Source organism: Ciconia boyciana, chromosome 30 (assembly GCF_034638445.1).
Source record: "Ciconia boyciana chromosome 30, ASM3463844v1, whole genome shotgun sequence".
Lineage (NCBI taxonomy): Eukaryota > Metazoa > Chordata > Aves > Ciconiiformes > Ciconiidae > Ciconia > Ciconia boyciana.
This window is the reverse complement of record NC_132963.1, coordinates 1,210,563-1,237,303: the sequence shown is the minus strand read 5'-3', so window position 1 is coordinate 1,237,303 and position 26,741 is coordinate 1,210,563. Positions and strand designations below refer to the sequence as shown.

Here is a 26,741-nt window from a genome sequence, read left to right as displayed (position 1 = left end):
TGGGGGTCCCCGAGGTGTTTAGGGGTCCCTGAGGGCTTTTGGGGGTCTCGGGGGGTCCCCGAGGGGTTTTGGGGGTCCCTGAGGTGTTTAGGGGTCCCCGAGGTGTTTAGGGGTCCCTGAGGGATTTGGGGGCTCCCTAAGGTGTTTGGGGGTGTCTGGGGGGGCGAAGGGTTTTTGGGGGTGTCTGGGGGGGTCCCGGAGCGGTTTTGGGGGTCCCTGGGGGGGTCCCTGGGGTGTTTTGGGGGTCCCCGGGAGGTTTTGGCGGGATCTGAAGTGGGGGGCGGGGGCGGGGGGGCAGGGAACCGCCGCTGGCGGCGCGAGGGGGCGTGGCCTTCACGCTGATTGGTCGTTGAAACGGCGCGGCGCGGTGCACGCCGGGAGTTGTAGTCCGGAAGGCGGGGCCGCCTCTCGCTCCCGCCAAACACCGCGGCGGCTCAGGGCGCCTGGGTCCCCCCCAGTTTGTGGGTGCCCCCCAGTTTGTGGGTCCCCCCCGAAGTCGTGGGTCCCCCCCAAACTCCTGGGCCCCACCATGACGTTGTTTCACTTCGGGAATTGCTTCGCTCTCGCTTATTTCCCTTATTTTATCACCTACAAGTGCAGCGGCCTGTGAGTGCGGGGGGGAACTGGGAGCACTGGGAGGGAGTGGGAGGGGGTGTGGGAGGCACTGGGGGGACTGGGAGTGGGGCTGGGAGCACTGGGAGGGAGTGGGAGGGGGGCTGGGAGCACTGGGGGTGACTGGAAGGGAGTGGGAGGGGTGTGGGGGCACTGGGGGACTGGGAGTGGGGCTGGGAGCACTGGGAGGGAGTGGGAGGGGGGCTGGGAGCACTGGGGGTGACTGGAAGGGAGTGGGAGGGGGTGTGGGGGGCACTGGGAGGGAGTGGGAGGAATTGGGAGGGGGACTGGGAGCACTGGGAGGGGGACTGGGAGCACTGTGAGGGACTGGGAGGGGGTGTGGGAGGCACTGGGGGACTGGGAGTGGGGCTGGGAGCACTGGGAGTGACTGGAAGGAGTGGGAGGGGTGTGGGGGGCACTGGGAGGGAGTGGGAGGAATTGGGAGGGGACTGGGAGCACTGGGAGGGGACTGGGAGCACTGTGAGGGACTGGGAGGGGGTGTGGGAGGCACTGGGGGGACTGGGAGTGGGGCTGGGAGCACTGGGAGTGACTGGAAGGGAGTGGGAGGGGTGTGGGGGCACTGGGAGGGAGTGGGAGGAATTGGGAGGGGGACTGGGAGCACTGGGAGGGAGTGGGAGGGGGTGTGGGAGGCACTGGGAGGGAGTGGGAGGAATTGGGAGGGGGACTGGGAGCACTGGGAGGGAGTGGGAGGGGTGTGGGAGGCACTGGGGGACTGGGAGTGGGGCTGGGAGCACTGGGAGTGACTGGAAGGGAGTGGGAGGGGGTGTGGGGGGCACTGGGAGGGAGTGGGAGGAATTGGGAGGGGGACTGGGAGCACTGGGAGGGAGTGGGAGGGGGTGTGGGAGGCACTGGGGGGACTGGGAGTGGGGCTGGGAGCACTGGGGGTGACTGGAAGGGAGTGGGAGGGGGTGTGGGGGGCACTGGGAGGCCAGGGGGTGTTACTGGGAGGCACTGGGAGGCGAGTCTGGGGGTAATTGGGAGCACTGGGAGGGGCTGGGAAGGGTTTTGGGGGGCACTGGGAGGGAGAGGGAGGAGGTGTGGGGGGTACTGGGGGGACTGGGAGTGGAGCTGGGAGCACTGGGAGGGGGACTGGTGACACTGGGAGGGACTGGGACATACTGGAGCTTACTGGGGAGTTCTGGGAGAGCTGGGGAAGGTTACCGAGAGGAACTGGGAGGGACTGGGAGTGGGCCTGGGGGATACTGGGAGCATTGGGAGGGATTGGGAAGGTGTCTGGGGGATGCTGGGGGTACTGGGAGGCCAGGGGTGTTACTGGGAGGCACTGGGAGGCGAGTCTGGGGTAATTGGGAGCACTGGGAGGGGCTGGGAAGGGTTTTGGGGGCACTGGGGGATACTGGGAGGGCCTGGGGATACTGGATGTTACTGGGAGGGGTCTGGGGATACTGGAGGTTACTGGGAGGGGGTCTGGGGGATACTGGGAGGAGCAAGGGGGAGTTATTGGGAGGCAATGGGGGATACTGGGAGTAACTGGGAGCGACTGGGAGCACCGCAATGGATGCGGAAGGCGTTTGGGGGGCACTGGGGGATACTGGGAGAGACTGGGGGATACTGGGAAGGGGTCTGGGGGGTACTGGGAGGGGTCTCGGGGATACTGGGAGGGGTGGGGAGGGATACTGGGAGTTACTGGGAGTAACTGGGAGCACTGGTTGCAGGTCAGAATACAGCGCCTTTTGGCGGTGCGTCCAGGCGGGAGCCACCTACGTACTGGTGCAACTGGGAAAGGTGGGACCGGGCGCGGGGTCCCCTATAGGGGGGTTGGGGGGTCCTCGGACATCGGGGTCCCCTATAGGGGGAGTTGAGGGAGCTCCTCGAATGTCGGGGTCCCCTACAGGGGGTTGGGGGTCCCGGACACTGGGGTCCCCTATAGGGGGAGTTGGGGGGTCCTCGGACGTCAGGGTCCCCTATAGGGGGGTTGGGGGTCCCGGACATTGGGGTCCCCTATAGGGGGAGTTGGGGGGTCCTCGGACGTCAGGGTCCCCTATAGGGGGGTTGGAGGGGTCCTGGACGCTGGGGTCCCCTATAGGGGGGGCTGGGGGGGTCCTGGACGCTGGGGTCCCTATGGGGGGTTGGGGGTCCTTGGACGTCGGGGTCCCCTATAGGGGGTTGGGGGGTCCCGGATGCCGGGGTCCCCTATAGGGGGTTGGGGTGTCCTCGGACGTTGGGGTCCCCTACAGGGGAGTTGGGGGGTCCTCGGGCACCAGGGTCCCCTATAGGGGGGTTGGGGTGGGCCCTAGACGCTGGGGTCCCCTATAGGGGGGTTGGGGGTCCTTGGACATCGGGGTCCCCTATAGGAGGGGTTGGGGTGGGTCCTCGGACGTCGGGGTCCCCTATGGGGGGTTGGGGGTCCTCGGACACGAGGGTCCCCTATAGGGGGGTGAGGGCTCCCCGGATGCCTGGGTCCCCTATGGGGGGAAAGGTGGGGGTCCCCAGACTCCTGGGCCCCCTATGGGGGAGAGGGGGGTCGTGGATGCCTGGGTCCCCTATAGGGGGGGTCTCAGATGCTGGGGTCCCTATGGGGGAAAGGAGGGGGTCCTGGATGCCGGGGTCCCCTATGGGGGAGAGGGGTGTGTCCGGTCGCCTGGGTCCCCTATGGGGGAGAGGGGGTCCTGGATGCTGGGGTCCCCTATGGTGGGGTTGGGGGGGGTCCTTGGATGCCAGGGTCCCCTATGGGGGGTCCTTGGTCGTCGGGGTCCCCTATAGGGTGTGTTGGGAGGGGTCCTCGGACACCAGGGTCCCCTATGGGGGGTGAGGGGTGTCCCGGATGCTGGGGTCCCCTCCTGGACGCCTGGGTCCCCTATGGGGGGGCTGGGGGGGGTCCCCGGACTCCTGGACCCCCTATGGGGGAGAGGGGGGTTCTGGATGCTGGGGTCCCCTATGGTGGGGTTGGGGGGTCCTCGGACACCAGGGTCCCCTATGGGGGGTGAGGGGTGTCCCGGATACTGGGGTCCCCTATAGGGGGGAAAGGGGAGGGTCCCCGGACGCCTGGCTCCCCTTTGGGGGGCTTGGGGGTGTCCCCAGCCTCGTGGGCCCCCTATGGGGCAGAGGGGGGTCCTGGATGCTGGGGTCCCCTATGGTGGGGTTGGGGGTCCTCGGATGCCGGGGTCCCCTATGGGGGGTCCCCGACGCCTGGGTCCCCCGCAGATGCTGTTCTTGGCCACTTTCTTCCCCACCTGGGAGGGGCCGTCGGGGGGTACGACCTGGTGGGGGTGAGTCTGGGGGGGGCACCCCCTCAAGGAGTGCCCCGTGGGGGAGGGGTGGGGGAGGAGCCAGGAGTGCCCCTATGGGGGGGAGGGGGGGAGGACACCCACGAGTGTCCCTATGGGGGAGGGGACGGGGGACCCAGGAGTTCCCCGGGGGGGCGGCACCCAGGGGTGCCCCAAAGAGGAGGGGTGGGGGTGGGGACCCACGAGTGTCCCTAAGGGGGAGGGGTGGGGGACATCCGCGAGTGTCCCTATGGGGGAGGGGGGAGGGGGACGGGGGACCCAGGAGTTCCCTGGGAGGGGTGGGGCACCCAGGAGTGCCCCAAAGTGGGGGGGAGTGTGGGGACCCACGAGTGTTCCGGGGAGGGGGCACCCAGGGGTGCCCCAAAGGGGGGGGTGGGGACCCACGAGTGTCCCTGGGGGGAGGGGAGGGGGACACCCAGGCGTGCCCCGAGGGGGCTGTGGGGTGACACCCCCTCCTGTGTCCCCCATGTCCCCCCGTTGTGTCCCCCTTGTCCCCCGTGATCCCCATGTCCCCCGATCCCTTTGGGGTCCCCCGTGTCCCCACCTTTGTCCCCCATGTTGTCCTTTATGTCCCCCTTTGTCCCCATGTCCCCCTTTGTCCCCATGTCCCCCATCCTTTGTGTCCCCCTTTCCCCCATGTCATCCTTTATGTCCCCCTTTGTGTCCCCCCTTTGTCCCCACATCCCGTGCCCCCTTTTCCCCCATGTCCCCTTTTGTCCCCCTGTGTCATCCTTTGTGTCCCCATGTCTTCCGTGTCCCCCGCTGTCCCATGTCATCCTTTGTGTCCCCCATGTCCCCCTTCCATGTCATGTCATGTCCCCCCTTTGTCCCCCTATGTCCCCCTGTCCATGTCCCCCATCATCAGTCCCCCCATGTCCCCAAATCCTTTGTCCCCCTTTGTCCTCGTCTATGTCCCCTTTTGTCCCCCATGTCATCCTTTATGTCCCCCTTTGTGTCCCCCTTGTCCCCATGTCCCCATCTGCCCCCTTTCCTTTCCCCCATGTCCCCCTTTTGTCCCCTGTGTCATCCTTTATGTCCCCCTTTGTGTCCCCCCTTTGTCCCCCATCCCTTTGTGTCCCCCTTTGTCCCCTGTGTCATCCTTATGTCCCCCCATGTCCCCCTTCCGTGTCCCCCCTTGTCCCCATGTCCCCCTTTCTCCCCATGTCCCCCTTTTGTCCCCTATGTCATCTCTTATGTCCCCCTTTGTGTCCCCCTTTGTCCCCCATCCCCTTTGTGTCCCCCTTTTGTCCCCTGTGTCATCCTTTGTGTCCCCCCCATGTCCCCGTTCTGTGTCCCCCTTTGTCCCCACGTCCCCCCCTTTGTCCCCATGTCCCCCCCCCAGGAGTTCCTCCGGGCCACGGTGGACGTGGCCGATTTGGGGGGGCTGCAGCTGGCCCTGGGCCGGGGGGGGGGCCGGGGGGAGCTGCGCATCCTGGTGGCCGCCCTGGGCTGGGCCAGCGCCGAGCTCCTCACCTCCCGGTGAGCTATAGAATCTATACGGTATCTATAGCATATCTATAGGGGAGCTATGGGAGTCGGGGGGGCTGGGGGCTTTTAGAGGATTATGGGGGGCTGTGGGGGTTAGGAGGGGACCACAGGGGGCCTATAGGGGATCTGTGGGGCAGGGGGACCTATAGGGGACCTATAGGGGCTATGGGGTGGGTCCTGAGGGGGAGCCATGGGGGCTTTGGAGGGTTATGGGGACGTGAGACGTTATAGGGGATCTATGGGGGGCTATAGGGAGCTAGAAGGGCTATAGGGGATCTATAGAGCATCTATGGGAGCTGGGGGGGGCTATGGTGGGGATATGGGGACTATGGAGGCTGTAGGTGGTATGGGGGAGCTGTGGGGGGCTATGGGGTCTATAGGAGCTATGGCGGAGCTATAGGGGCTATGGGGAACTTACGGGGGCTATGGTGGGGATATGGGGACTATGGAGGCTGTAGGTGGTATGGGGGACCTGTGGGGGGCTATGGGGTCTATAGGGGCTATGGTGGAGCTATAGGGGCTATGGGGAACTTACGGGGGCTATGGTGGGGATATGGGGACTATGGAGGCTGTAGGTGGTATGGGGGAGCTGTGGGGGGCTATGGGGTCTATAGGGGCTATGGCGGAGCTATAGAGGCTATGGGGAACTTACGGGGCTATGGTGGGGATATGGGGACTATGGAGGCTGTAGGTGGTATGGGGGAGCTGTGGGGGGCTATGGGGTCTATAGGGGCTATGGGGAACTTACGGGGGCTATGGTGGGGATATGGGGACTATGGAGGCTGTAGGTGGTATGGGGGAGCTGTGGGGGCTATGGGGTCTATAGGGGCTATGGCGGAGCTATAGGGGCTATGGGGAACTTACGGGGCTATGGTGGGGATATGGGGACTATGGAGGCTGTAGGTGGTATGGGGGAGCTGTGGGGGGCTATGGGGTCTATAGGGGCTATGGCGGAGCTATAGGGGCTATGGGGAACTTACGGGGGCTATGGTGGGGATATGGGGACTATGGAGGCTGTAGGTGGTATGGGGGACCTGTGGGGGCTATGGGGTCTATAGGGGCTATGGCGGAGCTATAGAGGCTATGGGGAACTTATGGGGGCTATGGTGGGGATATGGGGACTATAGAGGCTGTAGGTGGTATGGGGGACCTGTGGAGGGCTATGGGGTTTATAGGGGCTATGGCGGAGCTATAGGGGCTATGGGGAACTTACAGGAGCTATGGTGGGGATATGGGGACTATGGAGGCTGTAGGTGGTATGGGGGAGCTGTGGGGGCTATGGGGTCTATAGGGGCTATGGCGGAGCTATAGGGGCTATGGGGAACTTACGGGGGCTATGGTGGGGATATGGGGACTATGGAGGCTGTAGGTGGTATGGGGGGCCTGTGGGGGGCTATGGCGGAGCTATAGGGGCTATGGGGAACTTACAGGGGCTATAGGGACCTATAAGGGCTATGGAGGGGTGCTATGGGGGTGACAGGGGACCTATGGGGGCTATAGGGGATTGCAGGAGCCTGTGCGGGTATCCATAGGACCCTTTAAGACCCTGTGGGGGGGCTCTGGGCACCTATAGGGGTGTATGGGATCCTAAGGGAGGGGAAGATGGGAGGGATCTGGGGATCTATAGGTACCAAGGGGGGGATCTATAGGGCCCTGGCATCCGGGGTCCCCCTCACCGGACGCCGGGGCCCGCAGGTGCGTCCCGCTGTGGGTGGGGGCACGGGGGTGGAGTTCGACTGGCGGCACCTGCAGATGGGGCTGGACTCCAACATCAGCCTGGTGAGGGGGGCGACTGGGGGGACTGGGAGGACTGGGAGGACTGGGGCGGCGGTTAGGGGGACTGGGGGCGAGTGGGGGGACTGGGAGAACGGGGGGTGACTGGAGGGGACTGGGGGGACAACTGGGGGGTTGGGAGGACTGGGGGGTGACTAGGGGTACTGGGAGGACTGGGGGGCAACTGGGGGGTGACTGGGAGGACTGGGGGGACTGGGAGGACTGGGGCGGCGATTAGGGGGACTGGGGGGCGAGTGGGGGGACTGGGAGAACGGGGGTGACTGGAGGGGACTGGGGGGACAACTGGGGGGTTGGGAGGACTGGGGGGTGACTAGGGGTACTGGGAGGACTGGGGGGGCAACTGGGGGGACTGGAGGGGGACTGGGAGGACTGGGGGTGGCGATTAGGAGGACAGGGGGTCAAGTGGGGGGACTGGGAGAACGGGGAGTGACTGGAGGGAACTGGGGGCACTGGGAGGCCTGGGGGGCGACTGGGGGGTGACTGGGGAGACTGGGAGGACTGGGGGGCAACTGGGGGGACTGGGAGGACTGGGAGCGGCGATTAGGGGGACGGGGGGGCGAGTGGGGGGACTGGGAGAACGGGGGGTGACTGGAGGGAACTGGGAGGACTGGGGGGCGACTGGGGGGATTGGGAGGACTGGAGGGTGACTGGGGAGGACTGGGGGGGACTGGAGGGGACTGGGGAGGCAACTGGGGTGGACTGTGGGGGTGACTAGGGGGACTGGGGGGCGACTGGGAGGACTGGGGAGTGACTAGGGTGACTGGGAGGACTGGGGGGCGACTGGGAGGACTGGGGAGTGTGACTAGGGGGTCTGGGGGGACAGGGAGGACAGGGGGTGACTGGGAGGACTGGGGGGACTGGGAGAACTTGGGGGTGACTAGGGGTACTGGGAGGACTGGGGGGTGACTGGGGGTACTGGGGGGCTAATTGGGGAGGTTAATTGCCCGGGGGGGCACGAGGGGGTAATTGCCCCCATACCCCATAATTGCCCTGGGGGGTGGTAATTGGGGGTCATTATCCCCCGGGGGAGGGTATCGCCCCTGGGGGTCCTTATCCCCCTCACTCCCTTTCGCCCCCCAGGCACGGCACGTAGCGGCGGCGGCTCTGCTCTGGGCTTCGGGCGTCACGACCTCCCCCCGCCTGCGCCTGCCCCTGGGGCTGCTGGCTGCCGCCGCCTACGAGGGCTTCCTCACCGGGTAGGCGGGGCTTCATCGGGGCGGGGCTTCATCGGGGCAGGGCTTCGTCCTGGGGGCGGGGCTAAGGGACACCACCCCACCCCCCCCCCCTTGTGGGGGGCTGCTGGCTGCTGCTGCTGCCTATCTATGAGGGCTTCCTCTCTGGTGGGCGGGGCTTCACCGGGGGCGGGGCTTCACCGGGGCGGGGCTTCACCAGGGGCGTGGCTAAGGGGCTCCTCCCTCCCCTTGGTGCAGGGGCTGCTGGCTGCTGCTGCCTATGAGGGCTTCCTCCCCGGTGGGTGGGGCTTAGTGGTGGGTGGGGCTTCACGAGGGGGCGGGGCTTCGTCGTGGGGGCAGGGCTAACGGGTGTCACACCCCCCTTTGGGGGTGGGGCTCCTGCTGCCTAGGAGGGCTTCTTCCCTGTGTAGGTGGGGCTTCACGAGGGGGTGGGGCTTCACGAGGGGTGGGGCTTTGGAGGGCTGCCCCTGGGTGGCTGCTGCTTCAGAAGGGGTGGGGCTTCCATGAGGGAGGCGTGGCTTGGGAGAGAAGGGTGGGGCTTTATTGGGGTGGGGCCTAATTAGGGGTGGGGTTTCTGGCAGCTGCTGCAAGGCCTTGCGCTGCATGGGCGGGGCTTCCTTGCTGAGTGGGTGGGACTAAGGGGTGGGCGTTCCCCAGTGGGTGGGCAGGGCTTATGCTGGGAGGGGTGGGGCCTGTGCTGAGGCGGGGCCTCCAGGAGGCTGCACCAGCTGGGGAAGGTGTGGAGGGGTGGGGCTTGAAGACAGGGGGTGGGGCCTTGCTGCCCACTTGGGGGCGGTGCCAGTGGCTTGGGGGCGTGGCCTGCCAATGGGGGGGCGTGGCTTGTAAGGTAGCAACCAGGCTAGACCCTTAGTGGGGAGATCTGAAGATGGTGGGGCGGGGCTCCGGGGGGGGGCGTGGCATCTGTACTGGGCGTGCCCCCCTGAAGCCCCACCCTCTTCTCCACAGGTGGGCGGGGCAAGCGCTGGGGCTGGGTCCCTGGGGTGCGCTGGGGCTGCGGGCGCTGGGGGCGGTGGCCTTGGGGCTGGGGGCCCTGAGGCTGCTCGTCCCCCTCCTGCCCCCCCCCTGAATTAAAGGCACCTATAGAATCTGTGAGAGCTTTATTGGACCCAGGCATCCAGGAGAGGACCCAGATATTTGGGGGGACCCAGGTGTTTTGGGGTGGGGGTGGGGAATCCCGGCATCTGGGGGGACCCAGATGTCAGGGGGGATCTGGGTATTTGGGGGGGCACCCAGGCATCTGGGGAGCACCCAGGCAGTTGGGGGACCCAGGTGTGTGTGGGGGGATCCAGGCGTTGGGGGGAACCCAGGTGTCGGGGGGTCCCAGGCATTTGGGGAGGTCCCAGGCGTTTGGGGGGGACCCAGCTATTTGGGGGACCCAGGCGTTTGGGGGGACCCAGCTATTTGAGGGGGAGATCCAGGCATTGGGGGGGACCCAGACATTTGGGGGACCCAGGCGTTTGGGCAAGGGATCCAGGCATCCAGGGGGACCCAGGTATTTGGGGGGGACCCAGGCATTTGGGGGACCCAGGAATCTGGGGGGATCCAGGCATCCAGTGGGATCCAGGTGTTGGGAGGAACCCAGGTATTTGGGGGGTGGTCCAGGTATTTGAGGGGACCCAAGTATTTGGGGGGACCCAGGCGTTCGGGTGGGGCACCCAGGTATTTGGGGGGACCCAGGCATTCGGGTGGGGGACCCAGGCATCCGGGGGACCCAGGTTTTGGGGGGGCCCAGGCATCTGGGGCAGCACATGGGCCTCCACCTCAGTAGTAGAGCTCTCGGTCCCACCAACCTGGAGGGGAGGAGGAAGACACAGAGGGGTGAGGGTGGGGGGGACCCCGGGGGGGGGGGGGGGGGGCACCCAGGTATGCGGGGTTGGCCACTCACTGCCCGGGTGTCTCCGCACTCCTAATTTTCGGATTTCGTCATAGATGAGGATGAGGAGGCCGAAGGGCATCGGCACGAACCACCACTGGAATCTGGGGGATGGGGGGACGTGCGTGGTCAGGGGACCCAGGTGGCCGGGAAGGGGACGTGGGCATCCTGGAAGGGGACCCAGGTGGCCGGGAAGGGGTCAGGGGGACCCAGGCATCTGGGAAGGGGACCCAGGTGTCCAGGAAGGGGTTGGGGGGACCCAGGGGTCCGGGAAGGGGTCGGGGGGACCCAGGCATCCTGGAAGGGGACCCAGGTGTCCGGGAAGGGGCTGGGGGACCCAGGTGTCCAGGAGGGGTCAGGGGGACCCAGGCATCCTGGAAAGGGACCCAGGTGTCCGGGAGGGGTTGGGGGGACCCAGGCATCCGGGAAGGGGACCCAGGTGTCCGGGAAGGGGTCAGGGGGACCCAGGTGTCCGGGAAGGGGTCAGGGGGGACCCAGGCATCCTGGAAAGGGACCCAGGTGTCTGGTAGGGGGTCAGGGGGACCCAGGCGTCTGGGAAGGGGTCGGGGGGACCCAGGCATCCTGGAAGGGGACCCAGGTGTCCAGGAGGGGGTCAGAGGGGGACCCAGGCGTCCAGGAGGGGGTCACGGGGGGACCCAGGCGTCCGGGAATGGGACCCAGGTGTCCGGGAAGGGGTTGGGGGGACCCAGGCATCCGGGAAGGGGTTGGGGGGACCCAGGCGTCCAGGAGGGGTCGGGGGGACCCAGGCGTCCGGGAAGGGGTCAGGAGGGGGACCCAGGCATCCTGGAAAGGGACCCAGGTGTCCGGGAAGGTGTCACAGGGGGACCCAGGCATCCTGGAAAGGGACCCAGGTGTCCGGGAGGGGGTCAGGGGGGGACCCAGGCGTCCGGGAAGGGGCTGGGGGGGACCCAGGCGTCCGGGAAGGGGTCAGGGGGGGACCCAGGCATCCTGGAAAGGGACCCAGGTGTCCAGGAGGGGGTTGGGGGGGACCCAGGCGTCCGGGAAGGGGTCGGGGGGGACCCAGGCATCCTGGAAGGGGACCCAGGGGTCCAGGAGGGGGTCAGGGGGGGACCCAGGCGTCCGGGCCCACCGGATGGGCATGAAGTTGAAGACGTTGGGCATCCCGGGGCAGTAACAGAGGAAGCAGCCGATGGACACCTGGAACACGATGGCGATCACCAGGATCCGGTTCCTGCCGGGAGATGGGCCCCTATAGCGCTCTGGGGGCTCCTATAGTGCCCCATAGGCACCCCACAGGCACCTATGGTGCCGCACAGGCTCCTATAGCAGAGCCCCTGTGGCCCGTATATCCCCATAGGCACTGGGGGGTATATACACACACGGGCACTAGAAGAGGCCCCATAGCCCCCTATAGTCCTGCTAGGCAGCAACAGAACCCCCATAGCCCCTATAGCACTAGAAGAACCCCTATAGGCCCCATAGGCAATGGAAGAGCCGTTATAGCCCTCATAGCCCCCAGGAGAACCCCTACAGCCCCCATAGGCACCAGCAGAGCCCTCATAGCCCACATAGGCACTGGAAGAGCCTTTATAGCCCCCAGGAGAACCCCTATAGCCCCCATAGGTACTGGCAGAACCCCTACACCCTGATAGTCACTGGAAGAAGCCCCATAGCCCCCATTGGCACCAGCAGAGTCCCATCATCCCTTTGGACCCCATAAGCACTTGAAGAGCCCCTATAGCCCCCATAGCCCCCCTATAGCCCCTATAGGCACCGGAAGAGGCCCTGCTGGAAGAGGGAGAGGCGTCGGGTCTTGCGGATGAGGACGTCGGCGATCTGACACATCTCGATGCTGATGAAGAAGACGGTGTAGCAGGTGTACTGCTGGTAGTGGCGTTGCTCGAAGGTCTACAGGCGACGTATAGGTCAGCGAGGGGGATGTGTAGGGTCCTATAGGGGTCTATAGGGATTGCGCATACCCATTCTTGGCCGTAGCTGTCCTGCAGCTCCTGTTCGTGGGTGTCCTCCCAACGTGGGCGCAACCCCAAGCAGAGCAGAGGCCACCAACCCTCCTGTGCCATTGCCACGAAGTAGTCGGTGAAGCCGGCGAAGGACTGGATGGCACCTACCAGGGCGGGCAGGGTTAGGTGGGGACCCAGGTGTCCGGGCACCCAGGGACCCAGGCGTCTGGGTGGCCAGGGACCCATGGACCCAGGCGTCGGGGTGTCCGGGCACCCAGGGACCCAGGCATCCAGGTGGCCAAGGAGCCAGGGACCCAGGCATCTGGGTACCCAGGGACATCTGGGGACTCAGGTGCCCAAGGACCCATGGACTTGTGGACCCAGGCACCCCAGGGACATCTGGGGACTCAAGTGTCCAGGGACCCATGGATCTGTGGACCCAAGCATCCAGGGACCCATGGATCTGTGGACCCAAGCACCCAGGGACCCAGGCGTCCAGGTACCCAGGGACATCTGGGGACTCAGGTGCCCAAGGACCCATGGACCTGTGGACCCAGGCACCCCAGGGACATCTGGGGACTCAAGTGTCCAGGGACCCATGGATCTGTGGACCCAAGCATCCAGGGACCCATGGATCTGTGGACCCAAGCACCCAGGGACCCAGGCGTCCAGGTACCCAGGGACATCTGGGGACTCAGGTGCCCAAGGACCCATGGACCTGTGGACCCAAGCACCCAGGCACCCAGATGTCCAGGCACCCAAGAACCAAGGGACCCAGGTGTCTGGGGACTCAAGCATCCAGGAACCCAGGGCCCAAGACATCCAGGGACCCGGGGCCCAAGATGTCCAGGGACCTGGGTGTCCAGGCACCCAGGAGTCCAAGTGGCCAGGGACCCAGGTGACCAGGTGGCCAAGGACCTAGGTGTCTAAGGACCCAGATGTCCAGGGACCTGGGGACCCTGGTGTCCAAGTGTCCAGGGACCCAGGTATCTGGGTGGCCAGGGACCTGGGTGTCTGGAGACCCAGGCATCTGGGGCACCCCAACATCTACACCAGCCAGACCCCACCCACCCAAGGTGGACCCTGGCATCTGGGGACACCCCCCACCACCTTGGGAACCCAGGAGTTCCCCCTCTTGGCCACATCCCACTCACCCCCTCCCCCAGTTGGACCCTGGTGTCTGCACCCCTCGCCCACCCCCGAGGGGACCCCGGTGTCCGGGCCGTACCGATCTGGAAGTAGGAATAAGCCGCCAAGGGTTCGTTGACCAACCGGTCGCGTCGAGGGTTGCGGGGCTTCAGGTGCATGATGTCACTCTCCGCCCTCTCGTAGGCCAAGGAGACCGAGGGGAACTGTGGACCCAGGCATCCGGGTGAGGGACCCAGGTGACCGGGAGGGACCCTGACATCTGGTTGGGGGACCCCAGATGGTGGTGGACCCAGCCCTTGGGGTGAAGGACCCAAGTGTCTGGGTGAAGGACCAAGGTGTCAGGGTGGAGGGACTCAAAGTGTGCGGGTGAAGGATCAAGGTGTCAGGGTTGAGGGACTCAAGGTGTTGGGGTGAGGGACCCAAGTGTGCGGGTGAAGGACCAAAGTGTGAGGGTTGGGGGACTCAAGGTGTTGGGGTGAAGGACCCAAGTGTCTGGGTGAAGGACCAAGGTGTGAGGGTTGAGGGACTCAAGGTGTTGGGGTGGAGGACCCAAGTGTGTGGGTGAAGGACCAAGGTGTGAGGGTTGGGGGACTCAAGGTGTTGGGGTGAAGGACCCAAGTGTCTGGGTGAAGGACCAAGGTGTCAGGGTGAAGGACCAAGGTGTGAGGGTTGAGGGACTCAAGGTGTTGGGGTGAAGGACCCAAGTGTCTGGGTGAGGGACTCAAGGTGTCAGGGTGAAGGACCAAGGTGTCCAGGTGAGGGACCCAGGCATCCAGGAAGGACCCCGGTGTCCGGGTGAGGCCCCCAGATTCTTGGGTGAAGAACCTCAACAGCCATATGAAGAACCCTGGTTCTTGGGTGAGGAACCTCCAACGATGGAGCGGTTGATGGACCCTGGTGTCTGGGTGCGGGGGGACCTGAGCGTCCGGGCACTCACGATGTCAGTGCAGAGCTCGATGAAGAGGATGGTGATGCAGCCCAAGGGCAGGGGGACGCTGGCCGTGATGTAGATGAGGTAGGGAGTCAACTCGGGGATGTTCTTGGTCAAGGTGTAGGCGATGGACTTCTTCAGGTTGTCAAAGATCAAACGGCCTGGGAAGGGTAGGGACAGCGTCACCAGGGTGGTGTCACCTCGTGTCACCCACCCCTGGTGTCCCCAGCCCCACCTTGCTCCACGCCGGTGACGATGGAGGCGAAGTTGTCGTCGAGGAGGATCATGTCGGCTGCGTTCTTGGCGGCGTCAGAGCCGGCGATGCCCATGGCCACCCCGATGTCGGCCTTCTTCAGCGCCGGGGAGTCGTTCACCCCGTCACCTGTCACCGCCACGATGGCACCCTGGTGACATGGGGACCGGAGGGGTGAAGGATGAGGACCATCACCGTCCCCATCATGATGGCACCTTGGGGACACAGGGACCAGAGGGATGGGGACAGGGACCATCCCCATCTCCTCCATGATGGCACCTTGGGGACACAGGGACCAGAGGGATGGGGACAGGGACCATCCCCATCCCCTCCGTGATGGCACCTTGGGGACACAGGGACCAGAGGGATGGGGACAGGGACCATCCCCATCCCCTCCGTGATGGCACCTTGGGGACACAGGGACCAGAGGGATGGGGACAGGGACCATCCCCATCCCCTCCGTGATGGCACCTTGGGGACACAGGGACCAGAGGGATGGGGACAGGGACCATCCCCATCCCCTCCGTGATGGCACCTTGGGGACACAGGGACCAGAGGGATGGGGACAGGGACCATCCCCATCCCCTCCGTGATGGCACCTTGGGGACACAGGGACCAGAGGGATGGGGACAGGGACCATCCCCATCCCCTCCGTGATGGCACCTTGGGGACACAGGGACCAGAGGGATGGGGACAGGGACCATCCCCATCCCCTCCATGATGGCACCTTGGGGACACGGATCCCATTGCCATCTCCACCATGATGGCACCCTGAGGACGGGGATGCTGGGGACACGCGTCTGGTCATCCCAATGTCCCCAAGGCCACCCAATGTCTCCTCCCCACGTGGACTGGCAGTGGCTTCGAGTTGTGCCCATGTCCCCAGTGTCACCAACTTCCCCAGTGTCCCTCCAATGTCCCCCCCGCGTCCCCCAATGTCCCTAGTGTCCCCATGCCTCCCAATGTCCCCATGCCTCCAGCATCCCCATGTCCCCCATGTCCACAGTGTCCCCCCATGTCCCCAATGTCCCCATGCCCCCAGTGTCCCCGATGTCTCCAATGCCCCCAGTGTCCCCAATGTCCCCCATGTCCCCAATGTCCCCATGCCCCCAGTGTCCCCAATGTCCCCTATGTCCCCAGTGTCCCCTCAGTGTCCCCACCAGCCGCTGGCAGCTCTCCACGATGACAAGTTTCTGCTGCGGTGACGTCCGGGCGAAGACCATCTCAGGGTGGGCGCGCAGAAGACCCTCCAGAGCCCCCGGTGTCATGGCCGCCAGCTCCGCCCCTGTCACCACCCGCGCCCGCGCTTGCCTGGGGAGGGGGACAACAGGACACCGGACACCTGGGTCCCCCCCACCCCGGACATCTGGGTTCTCCCCGTTCCCCACCTCCATGGAGCTGGATCACCCAAGACGTTGTGGTCCCCACCATGGTCCACCCAGGTGCCAAGGTCACCTCCACCCGGACGCCTGGGTCCCCCCACCCAGACACCTGGGTCCCCTCCCGGACACCTGGGTCCCACCTGGGGTCCACCCGTTCAAGGGGCACGCGTAGACGAGCTGCCACCTCCTCGGGGGTCTCGCTGCCCTCTGAGATGATGCCAACGGCCGCCGCGATGGCCTTGGCCGTGATGGGGTGGTCTCCGGTCACCATGATGACCTGGGGACAAGGGGACATTGGTGTGGGCCTGGTGGCCACCCATGGTCCTGATGGTTCCTCATGGTCCTCTGTGGTCCCCCATGTCCCCAGTGTCCCCCCATGTCCCTCCATGTTCTTGATGTCCCCCACCATGTCCCCAGTGTTCCCCCCATGTCCCACCATGTTCTTGATGTCCCCCCATCCTCATGTCCCCATGTCCACTCCATGTCCCCAAATCCCTCCATGTCCTTCCCTGTCCTTGATGTCCCCCATCTCTACATCCCTCCCAGTCACCATGTCCATCTTGCATCCCCCATGTGTCCCCATGTCCTTCCATGCCCTTGATGTCCCCCCATCCCCACGTCCCTCCCAGTCCCCATGTCCCTCCATGTCCTTCCATGTTCTTGATGTCCCCCCATCCCTGTGTCCATCCCAGTCCCCATGTCCCCCCACATCCTTCCATGTTCTTGATGTCCCCCCATCCCCATGTCCCTCCTAGTCCCCATATCCTCCATGTCCCCATGTCCTCCATGTCCCCATGTCCCCCCCTCACGTTCCCTACCCTGATACCAGCCGTGCGACACTTGAGCACGGCCTGGGGGACGGTGGCCCTGGGTGGGTCGATCATGGACACCAGCCCGGCGAAGCAGAGTCCCACGGCCACCTCCGGCAGCTCCTCGGGGTCTGTCCCTGCTGCCACTGTCCCTGCTGGCAGCCAGCAGGCGCAGAACCCTTGGGAGGGACAAGGGGGGACACGAGGGGACACGGGGTGATGCTGGGACTCGTGTGCATGGGGGGTGTTGCATGTCACCCTCCTGCACGTGTGTCCTCCATCCCATGTCTCCTCCATGTCCCTCCATGTTCCCATGTCCCTCCATCTCCCCATGATGTCCCTCCATCCCCATGTCCCTCCATCTCCCCATCTCCTCATGATGTCCCTCCATCCCCATGTCTCCATCTCCCCATGATGTCCCTCCACCCCCACGTCCCCCCATCCCCATTCCCCCCCACACCCTCCCATCTCCCCCTACCACCCCCTTACCCCACTCACCCAACACCCTCTCCCCACGCCCCCCCATCTCCCCATGATGTCCCTCCATCCCCATGTCTCCATCTCTTCATGATGTCCCTCCATCCCCATGTCCCTCCATCTCCCCATCTCCTCATGATGTCCCTCCGTCCCCATGTCTCTCCATGTCCCCATCTCCCCATGATGTCCCTCCATCCCCATGTCTCCATCTCTTCATGATGTCCCTCCATCCCCATGTCTCTCCATGTCCTCAGCTCCCCATGATGTCCCTCCATCCCCATGTCTCTCCATGTCCCCAGCTCCCCATGATGTCCCTCCATCCCCACGTCTCCATCTCCCCATGATGTCCCTCCATCCCCACGTCCCCCATCGCCATTTCCCCCACACTTCCCTATCTCCCCTACCACCCCCTCACCCCACTCACCCAACACCCTCTCCCCACGCCCCCCCAGCTCGGCGTAGGCCCCCTCAAAGGCCTCTCGCCACTGGGCGTCCAGAGCCAGCTCCTGTCCCTTCAGCAGCACTGTGCTGCACCGTTCCAGCACCCGCTCGGGGGCACCTTTCAGCACCAGGAGTTGCCGTTCTCCCGCCTCGTGGACCGACAGCTGTCGAAGGACCCAGATGCCTGGGTTCTCACCCGGACGCCTGGGTCCACCCTGGATGCCTCGGTCCCCCTCGAACATCTGGGTCCCCCTTGGACGCTTGGGTCCCTCATGAACACCAAGGTCCCTCCTGAAACATCTGGGTCCCCCCTGGACACCTGGGTCCCCCTTGATGTCTGGGTCCCTCACAGATGTCTGGGTCCCTCCCGGATGCCTGGGTCCCCCCTGGACACCTGGGTCCCCCCCTGAACATCTGGGTCCCCCCCTGAACATCTGGGTCCCCCTTGGACGCTTGGGTCCCTCATGAACACCAAGGTCTCTCCTGAAACATCTGGGTCCCCCCTGGACACCTGGGTCCCCCTTGGACATTTGGGTCCCCCCCTGAACATCTGGGTCCCCCCTGGACACCTGGGTCCCCCTTGGACACTTGGGTCCCCCCCTGAACATCTGGGTCCCCCTTGGACGCTTGGGTCCCTCATGAACACCAAGGTCTCTCCTGAAACATCTGGGTCCCCCCTGGACACCTGGGTCCCCCTTGGACATTTGGGTCCCCCCCTGAACATCTGGGTCCCCCCTGGACACCTGGGTCCCCTTGGACACTTGGGTCCCCCCTGAACATCTGGGTCCCCTTGGACACTTGGGTCCCTCATGAACACCAAGGTCTCTCCTGAAACATCTGGGTCCCCCTGGACACCTGGGTCCCCTTGGACATTTGGGTCCCCCTGAACATCTGGGTCCCCCTGGACACCTGGGTCCCCCTTGGACACTTGGGTCCCCCCCTGAACATCTGGGTCCCCCTTGGACACTTGGGTCCCTCATGAACACCAAGGTCCCTCCTGAAACATCTGGGTCCCCCCTGGACACCTGGGTCCCCCTTGGACATTTGGGTCCCCCCCTGAACATCTGGGTCCCCCTGGACACCTGGGTCCCCTTTCTGGAGACCTGGGTCCCCCCACCCGGACACCTGGGTCCCCCCACCTGGAACTTGTTGGTGGAGTTGAAGGGCAGCTCGGCCACCTTGGGGAACCGTCCCCGCGCCTCTGCCACTGACCCCACCGTCACCTCCGCGAACTTCAGCAGCGCCGTCTCCGAAGCGTCGCCGATGACCTCACGCTGCGGGGGGTGGGGCTTAAGCGGGGGGGCGTGGGGCCCATATCACCCCATATAGGGCCCCTATGGGGGAGGTCCTGGCCCCTGTATGCCTCTCCAAGCCCTATATAGGGCCCCTATGGGGGTCCCCTTATTGCCCTCCCAACCCCATATAGGATGTCTATAGGGGTCCTATATGACATTTCCAGCCCCATATAGTGCCCCTATGGACATCTTGGCCCCTGTACATCCCTCCCAGCCCCATATAATGCCCCTATGGGTGTCCTGGGCCTTATATGCCCCTCCCAGCCCCATACAGGGACCTTCTGGGGGTTCTGGCCCCCTAGACACCCTTCCTAGCCCCATATAGTGCCCCTATAGGAGTATTGGCCCCTATACACTTCTCACAATCCCATATAAAGCCCCATATAGGGTCCTGACATGCCCCTCCCAGCCCCATATAGGGTCCCTACATGCCCCTTCCAGCCTCATATAGGGTCCCTATAGCCCCTCCCAGCCTCCTATAGGGCCCCTATAGGGCCCATGGCCCCATACGCGTCCCACCTTGGGCACGGGGACGTTGTCTTGTCCCGGCTTGAACTGGGCCCTATTGCAGAGGGTGATGACGCGGCTCAGCATGGTCCACGTCTCCGATGATTGGTCGAAGCTCTGACCTGGGTGGTGGGACGTAGGGGGGGGGGTCACCTCGGGGAACCCAGGCGTCCAGGGTGGGGTGGAGTAGGGGGGAAGGGGGGGTGGACCCAGGCATCCGGCTCACCCGATTGGTCCTCGGTAGTGTCGGCCGTATGGATCTGGTTGTCGAACCAGAGATGTGCCACCGTCATCCGGTTTTGGGTGAGGGTCCCCGTCTTGTCGGAGCAGATGACCGAGGTGGAACCCAACGTCTCCACTGCTTCCAGGTTCTTCACCACGCAGTTCTTCCGCGCCAGCCGCTTCGCCGTCAACGAGAGGCAAACCTGGGGCCGGTGAAGTCCCTCAGCACCCTGGGGAACCCTGGGAGCCCTATGGCATCTGTGGGACCCTTGGGGACCTCCTGGAGCTGGTGTGGTGGCCTTGGAGCCACGAGGACCTCCAGGAAAGCAGCTGATGCCCATGGACCCGTAGGGACAACCAGAACCCACAGCGCATCCTTGGGTTGCGTTGGACCCATGGGTCCTACGTGAGCTCCATGAAGACCCTCAAGGACCTCATAGCACCCATGGTTTGTGATGGACCCATGCGGACCTACTGGAGCTCCTGTGGTGGCCTTGGAGCCACGGGCACCTCCAGGAAGGTATTTGATGTCCATGGACCCATGGGTCCCATATAAGCCCCATGAAGACCCTCAAGGGCCTCATAGCACCCATGGTTTGTGATGGGACCCGCAGCCCTAGAGCTCCAACCCCTGTGATGCCCCAAGCCATACCGTGACAGTAGCCAGCAGCCCCTCAGGGACATAGGCCACGACGATGGCCATGAAGAAGACCATGGCACGGAGGAAGGGGTAGCCGATGACCATGGCCACCACGAAGAAGGTGGCGCCGAAGAAGATGGCGAGGCCGGCGATGATGTCAACAAAATGCTCGATCTCGATGGCGATGGGCGTCTTCTCGTTCTCCACCCCCGAGGCCAAGCTGGCGATGCGCCCGATGATGGTCCGGTCACCCGTGTTGATCACCAACCCCATGGCCGTCCCTATGGGACCCAGATATCTGGGTGGGTTAGGGGACCTAGATGTCCAGGTGGGACCCAGGCGTCCGGGTGGGACGCACCTTCTAGGCACATGGTGGAGAAGAAAGCGATGTTGCGGGTCTCCAAGGGTGAGTCATGGGTGCACTCGGGTGACCGCGTCTGGGGCTCCGACTCCCCCGTCAATGATGAGTTGTCCACCTGGAGATGGTGGTGGGAGGACACGGCTCACCCCAAGGAGAACCCAGGTGTCCGGGCACCCCCGCCTCAAGGGACCCAGGTGTCCGGGCCCACCTTGCAACCCTGAGCTGAGATGATGCGGATGTCTGCAGGAACTCGGTCCCCTCCTTTGATCTCCACCAGGTCACCGACCACCAGCTCGTTGGCGTTGATCTGCAGCTTGTCCCCTTCCCGGATCACCGTGGCTTGCTGGGGGTGACAAGGGAACCCAGGCGTCCGGGTGGGGACCCAGGCGTCCGGGTAAGGAAGGGACCCAAGCATCCGGGTGGCCCCACCTGAGGGACGAGGTTCTTGAAGCTGGCGATGATGTTGGTGCTCTTGAACTCCTGGTAGTAGCCGAAGCAGCCGGTGACCACGACGACGGCGATGAGGGCGATGGCGAGGTACAGCTGAGGGTGGTGGGGACAGGATCAGGCCCCCGCGGTGGGGACCCGGGTGTCCGAGTACCCCCATCCAAGGGGACCCAGGCGTGCTGCTCGCCAGAGGGTCCCAGGTATCTACTTTCTCCCCCAGAGCCCCCCAGGTTGCCCCCTCCCAAGGGTCCCTGGCTTTCAGGTGCCCCCCAAGATGGACCCAGATGTTCTCCAGATGGACCCAGGTGTTCCCTAACCCAGGGACCCAGGTGTCCTTCCCAGATGGACCCAGATGTCTCCCTAGATGGACCCAGGCATTCCCCAACCCAGATGTTCCCCCCAGGTGGACCCAGGCGTTCCTTAACCCATGGACACATGCATCCCTCTAAGATGGACCCAGATGTTCTCCCAGGTGAACCCAGATGTTCTCTAGCCCATCAGATGTTCCCCAAGATGTACCCAGGCACTCCTCCACCCATGGACCCATGTGTATCCCTCCTAGATGGACCCAGGAATTCCCCCCCAAGACAGACCCAAGCATTCTCCACCCCAGATGGACCCAGATGTTCCCCTAGATGGACCTAGGTGTTCCTCAACCCATGGACCCATGCGTGTCCCTCTCAGATGAACCCAGATGTCCCCCCCAGGATGGACCCAGGTGTTCGGCGTACGTTGTCGGAGCTGCCGCGGTCACCCTCCCCCTCCTGCACGCCGTAGGCGATGAGGCAAATGGCCGCCGCCACCCACATCAGGCACTGGAGACCCCCGGCCAACTGCCGCCCAAACTTGACGCACTCGGGGGTCCCCCGGGGGGGGCGGAGCTCGTTGGGGCCGTCCCGCAGCAGCCGCTCGGCTGCCACCGCCTCCACCAGGCCCTGCCGGGGTCAAGCGGGGTCATGGGGGTCAATGGGGTCAACAGGGTTTGTGGGGTCAATGGGATTGATGGGGTCAATGGGGTTGGTGGGGTCACTGGCATTGGTGGGGTCAACGGGGTTGATGAGGTCAAGAGGTTGGTGGGGGTCACGGAGTTGAGTGGGGTCAATGGGGTCAAGGGGGTTGGTGGGGTCAACAGGTTTGAGTGGGGTCAATGGGGTTGGTGGGGGTCACGGAGTTGAGTGGGGTCAATGGGGTCAATGGGGTTGGTGGGGTCAACGGGGTTGATGAGGTCAAGAGGTTGGTGGGGGTCATGGAGTTGAGTGGGGTCAACGGGGTTGGTGGGGTCAATGGGGTTGAGGGGTCACGGAGTTGAGTGGGGTCAATGGGGTCAACGGGGTTGGTGGGATTGACGGGGTCAACGGGGTTGATGGGGTGACAGGGGTCAAAGGGGCTGGTGGGGGTCAGTGGGGTTGATGGGTCATGGGGTCAATGAGGTTGATTGGGGTCAAAGGGTCATGGTGCTGGGAGCCGTGGGGGTTGTGGGATCGGCCGGGGTCAGAGGTCAGGGGTCACCCACCTTGGTGATGCTGGTGCTGTACTTGAGCTCCAGGTCGTTCACATCGAGCTTGTGGTCATCCTGGGGGCACCCGCCTCAGCACTGACCCCTGACCCCTGACCCCTGACCCTCCCAGTGTCCCCCAGTATAGCCCAGTGCCCTCACTGCCCCTCCCAGTGCCCTATTGACCTTCCCAGTCCCCCTCTTGACCCCTGTTGACCTCCCAATCCTCCCCATTGACCCTCCCAGTCACTCCCAGTGCCCCATTGACCTTTGTTGACCTCCCTGTGCCCACGTTGACCTCCCAGTCCCTCCCAGTTCCCCCCAGTTGCCTCCATTGACCCTTGATGACCCCCCGTACCCCTAGTTGACCTCCCAGTGCCCCCCGTTGACCCCCAGTCCCTCCCAGTGCACCCCAGTGACCCCTAGTCCCTCCCAGTCCCCCAGTTGACCTCCCAGTGCCCTCCATTGACCCTCAATCCCTCCCAGTGCCCCCTGTTGACCCCTAGTCCCTTCCAGTCCCCCTTGTTGACCTCCCAGTCCCTCCCAGTCCCCCCAGTTGACCTCCCAGTTGCCCCCCATTGACCCTCAATCCCTCCCAGTGCCCCCCATTGGCACCCAGTCCCTCCCAGTCCCCCTTGTTGACCTCCCAGTCTTCCCCATCGACCTCCCAGTCCCCCAGTTGACCTCCCAGTTGCCCCCCATTGACCCTCAATCCCTCCCAGTGCCCCCCATTGGCACCCAGTCCCTCCCAGTCCCCTTTGTTGACCTCCCAGTGCCCCCCATTGACCCTCCCAGTCCCTCCCAGTTGCCCCCCATACCACATCCATCTCCTTCTTCATGTCCTCCAGCTTCTCCTGCTTGCGGCGGCCACGCCCCTTCGGGGCCGGGGGCCGGGGCTTGCCCCGTGGCCCCATCTCATAGCTCTCCTGGGGGTAGAGGTCAGAGGTCAAGGGTCATCTGGGGGTGGGTCCCTCTGTCCATCCCTCCCTCCCTCCCCCATCCCACCTCCATCTTTCCCTTCGCCTCGTGCCACCCTCTCCGTCCATGTGTCCTGCTGTCTGTCCCGCCGTCACTCCGTCCCTCTGTCCATCCCTCTGTCCATCCCTCCATCCCTCTGTCCATCCTTCTGTCCATCCCTCCATCCTTCTGTCCATCCTTCTTTCCATCCCTCCATCCCTCTGTCCATCCCTCCATCCCTGTGTCCATCCTTCTGTCCATCCCTCCATCCTTCTGTCCATCCCTCTGTCCATCCTTCTTTCCATCCCTCCATCCCTCTGTCCATCCTTCTGTCCATCCCTCCATCCCTCTGTCCATCCTTCTGTCCATCCCTCCATCCCTCTGACTGTCCCTCCATCTCTCCATCCCTCCACCTGTCCCTCTGTCCATCCCTCTGTCCATCCCTCTGTCCATCCCTCTGTCCATCCCTCCATCCAAACCTTGTCCCACCATCCCTCCCTCCATCTCTCTCCTTCCTTCCTTTCCTCTGTCCATCCCTCCACCCCTCCCTCCATCCCTCTGTCTGTCCCTCCAACTGTCCATCCACTCCTTTGTCCCTCCCTCCATCCATCCATCCGTCCATCCCTCCCTCCATCCCTTGTCCCTCTGTCCATCCCTCCATCCGTCCCTCCATCTCGCTGTCCCTCCCTCCCTCCCTCCATCTCTCCATCCCTCCACCCGTCCCTCTGTCCATCCCTCTGTCCATCCATCCATCCATCCCTGTATCCACCCTGTCCATCCCTCCATCCTTCTGTCCATCCTTCCATCCCTCCCTCCGTCCATCCTTCCATCCCTCAGTTCCTCCCTCCGTCCATCCGTCCTTCTGTCCATCCTTCCATCCCTCCCTCCATCCCTACGTCCACCCTTCCATCCCTCCCCCTGTCCATCCCTCTGTCCATCCCTCCATCCCTCTGTTCCTCCCTCTGTCCTTCTGTCCATCCTTCCATCCCTTCCTCTGTCCTTCTGTCCGTCCTTCCGTCCCTCCCTCCATCCCTCCATCCATCTTTCCATCCCTCCGTCCCTCCATCTTTCTGTCCATCCCTCCATCCCTCTGTTCCTCCCTCCGTCCTTCTGTCCGTCCTTCCATCCCTCCCTCCATCTTTCCGTCCCTCCATCCCTCCATCTTTCTGTCCATCCCTCTGTTCCTCCATCCGTCCTTCTGTCCATCCTTCCATCCCTCCCTCCGTCCATCCCTCCCTCCCTCCATTTTCCTCCATCTTTTCCACCTCCCCTCCCTCACCTCCTTCCCCATGGCGCTTCCCAGCAGCTCCCAGTGCCTCCCAGTGCCTCCCAGTCCCCTCTCCACCTCCCCTTATACCCCACGGGGAACCGCCCCAAGGTGACCTCGCCCGGACGCCTGGGTCCTCCCGCGTGGGTGCAGGGGAGGGTGGGGACACCCGGACGCTTGGGTCCCTTTTTGGGGGGTGGGGTGGGGTGGGAATTAGGACAACCAGGACCCAAGGGGGTCTTGGGGGTGGGGTTACCCGGACTCCTGGGTCCCCCCAAACACCTGGGTCCCCCCAAACATCTGCCTCACATGGGGGGCAGGAGGGTGGTCCCCCCCCTAGGCCCACGCCGCCCTCGGGCCGCCCTTGATGCCCTTCCCCCCCCCCCCCATCAGATTCTGGCTTATCAAGTGTGGGGGAGGGGAGGCCCCAGCCGCCTGGGTTCCCTTTTGCTGCTCGTTAATGATTAATTACTGATATCTTATCGGCCTCGTTCCCGACCTCCCCGTGACGTGGGGGGGGGGTAGTTATGGGGGAGGTCTTTGGGGACCCATGCGTCCCAACTCCCATCATGCTTTGCTCTAAGCTTAGCGGTAGGACGCAGGCGTTGGGGCACCTCGCACCCCCCCCACACACATTTTGGGGGGGGGACACGGGCATCCGGTGACTCCCCACCACCCCCCCCCCTTTCATCCCATCGTCCCACCCTGGGGGGGGGACACCCAAACATCTCGGGGGCGGGGGAAGTTCCCATCATGCCTTGCTCTACCCCATAACCACCATTGCCCTTCTAGGTGGCCCCATGGCGGGACCCTGCATGGCTTGGGTGAACCCAGGCCAACCCATGCCGTTCCCTTCCCCCACCCTTCCCTCCCCACCCCCACCCCCCACTCCGCCCCTCTCCCCCCGTCACCACCTGCCACCAAAAAGGGAACCCAGCCATCCAGGCTCCCATGATGCTTTGCTCTGTCCCCCAAGGGGACCCAGGTGTCCGGGTTCCTTGCAGGCTTTGCGGTGGTGGGGCGGAGAAGATGGCGGGGGGGGTGGTGGGGGTGGGTGGTGGTGGTGGTGGTGGTAGGGTGGCATGACCCGCCCCAGACACCTGGGTCCCCTGTGGGGCACGGCCCGAACGTGTGGGTCCGCTGCACAAAACGCGCCCGGACGCTTGGGTCCTTCATCCTTCAAGATCAACTTGAGGAGGGGTCAGGTGAGAGGGGACCATTGATGGGACCGGACGCCTGGGTCCTCAGGAGGAGAAGGGATGGGTGGTTGGGTCGCTTTGGGGCATCTATGGGGTGGTGGGACCCAGACGCCTGGGTTGCTTTGGGGTAGGAGGTCTATGGGGTGGTGGGAGATCTGGGGTGGTGGGACGCATGGGGTGGTGGCACCCGGATGCCTGGGTCCCCTTGGGGCATCTATGGGGTGGTGGGACCCAGACGCCTGGGTTGCTTTGGGGTAGGAGGTCTATGGGGTGGTGGGAGATCTGGGGTGGTGGGACGCATGGGGTGGTGGCACCCGGATGCCTGGGTCCCCTTGGGGCATCTATGGGGTGGTGGGACCCAGACGCCTGGGTTGCTTTGGGGTGGGAGGTCTATGGGGCGGTGGGACATCTGGGGTGGTGGGATGCATGGGGTGGTGGCACCCGGATGCCTGGGTCCCCTTGGGGCATCTATGGGGTGGTGGGACCCAGACGCCTGGGTTGCTTTGGGGTAGGAGGTCTATGGGGCGGTGGGAGATCTGGGGTGGTGGGATGCATGGGGTGGTGGCACCCGGATGCCTGGGTCCCCTTGGGGCATCTATGGGGTGGTGGGACCCAGACGCCTGGGTTGCTTTGGGGTAGGAGGTCTATGGGGCGGTGGGAGATCGGGGGTGGTGGGACGCATGGGGTGGTGGCCCCCGGATGCCTGGGTCCCCTTGGGG

The 26,741-nt window shown here is 64.6% G+C and overlaps 2 protein-coding genes across 2 annotated transcripts; one reads left to right on the top strand and one right to left on the bottom strand.

Annotated features, from left to right (window-relative positions):
- Nucleotides 1–392: 392 nt before the first annotated feature.
- Nucleotides 393–9,461, top strand: TMEM147 (transmembrane protein 147). The gene is given in 9 exon segments (XM_072848221.1): nt 393–606; nt 2,307–2,376; nt 3,796–3,837; nt 3,840–3,860; nt 5,221–5,357; nt 7,062–7,090; nt 7,093–7,145; nt 8,241–8,356; nt 9,320–9,461. Coding segments are annotated over 9 exon segments (666 nt in total). The 5' UTR covers nt 393–529; the 3' UTR covers nt 9,441–9,461.
- Nucleotides 9,462–10,135: 674 nt separating this feature from the next.
- ATP4A (ATPase H+/K+ transporting subunit alpha) lies at nt 10,136–24,853 on the bottom strand. The gene is made up of 23 exons (XM_072848208.1): nt 24,836–24,853; nt 23,418–23,525; nt 22,618–22,677; nt 21,836–22,039; nt 21,087–21,200; nt 20,866–21,000; nt 20,655–20,772; nt 20,309–20,577; nt 19,661–19,859; nt 19,447–19,556; nt 18,772–18,906; nt 17,616–17,796; nt 16,724–16,893; nt 16,046–16,182; nt 15,684–15,834; nt 14,506–14,674; nt 14,277–14,431; nt 13,419–13,542; nt 12,209–12,354; nt 12,004–12,137; nt 11,359–11,460; nt 10,260–10,351; nt 10,136–10,164 (listed from the first exon to the last, which is right to left on the bottom strand). The coding sequence occupies exons 1-23, from the start codon at nt 24,845–24,847 to the stop codon at nt 10,136–10,138; spliced, it is 3,054 nt and encodes a 1,017-aa protein (XP_072704309.1). The 5' UTR covers nt 24,848–24,853.
- Nucleotides 24,854–26,741: the final 1,888 nt, after the last annotated feature.

Bases quoted from the DNA above. Each gene is read 5' to 3' on its own strand.
- ATP4A (XM_072848208.1), bottom strand. The intron at 14,432-14,505 runs GTGGGGCTGGGG...TACCCTTCCCAG, and splicing joins CGTCACCGGCGTGGAGCAAG to GCCGTTTGATCTTTGACAAC. The intron at 12,138-12,208 runs GTATGCGCAATC...CGTCGCCTGTAG, and splicing joins ACAGCTACGGCCAAGAATGG to ACCTTCGAGCAACGCCACTA.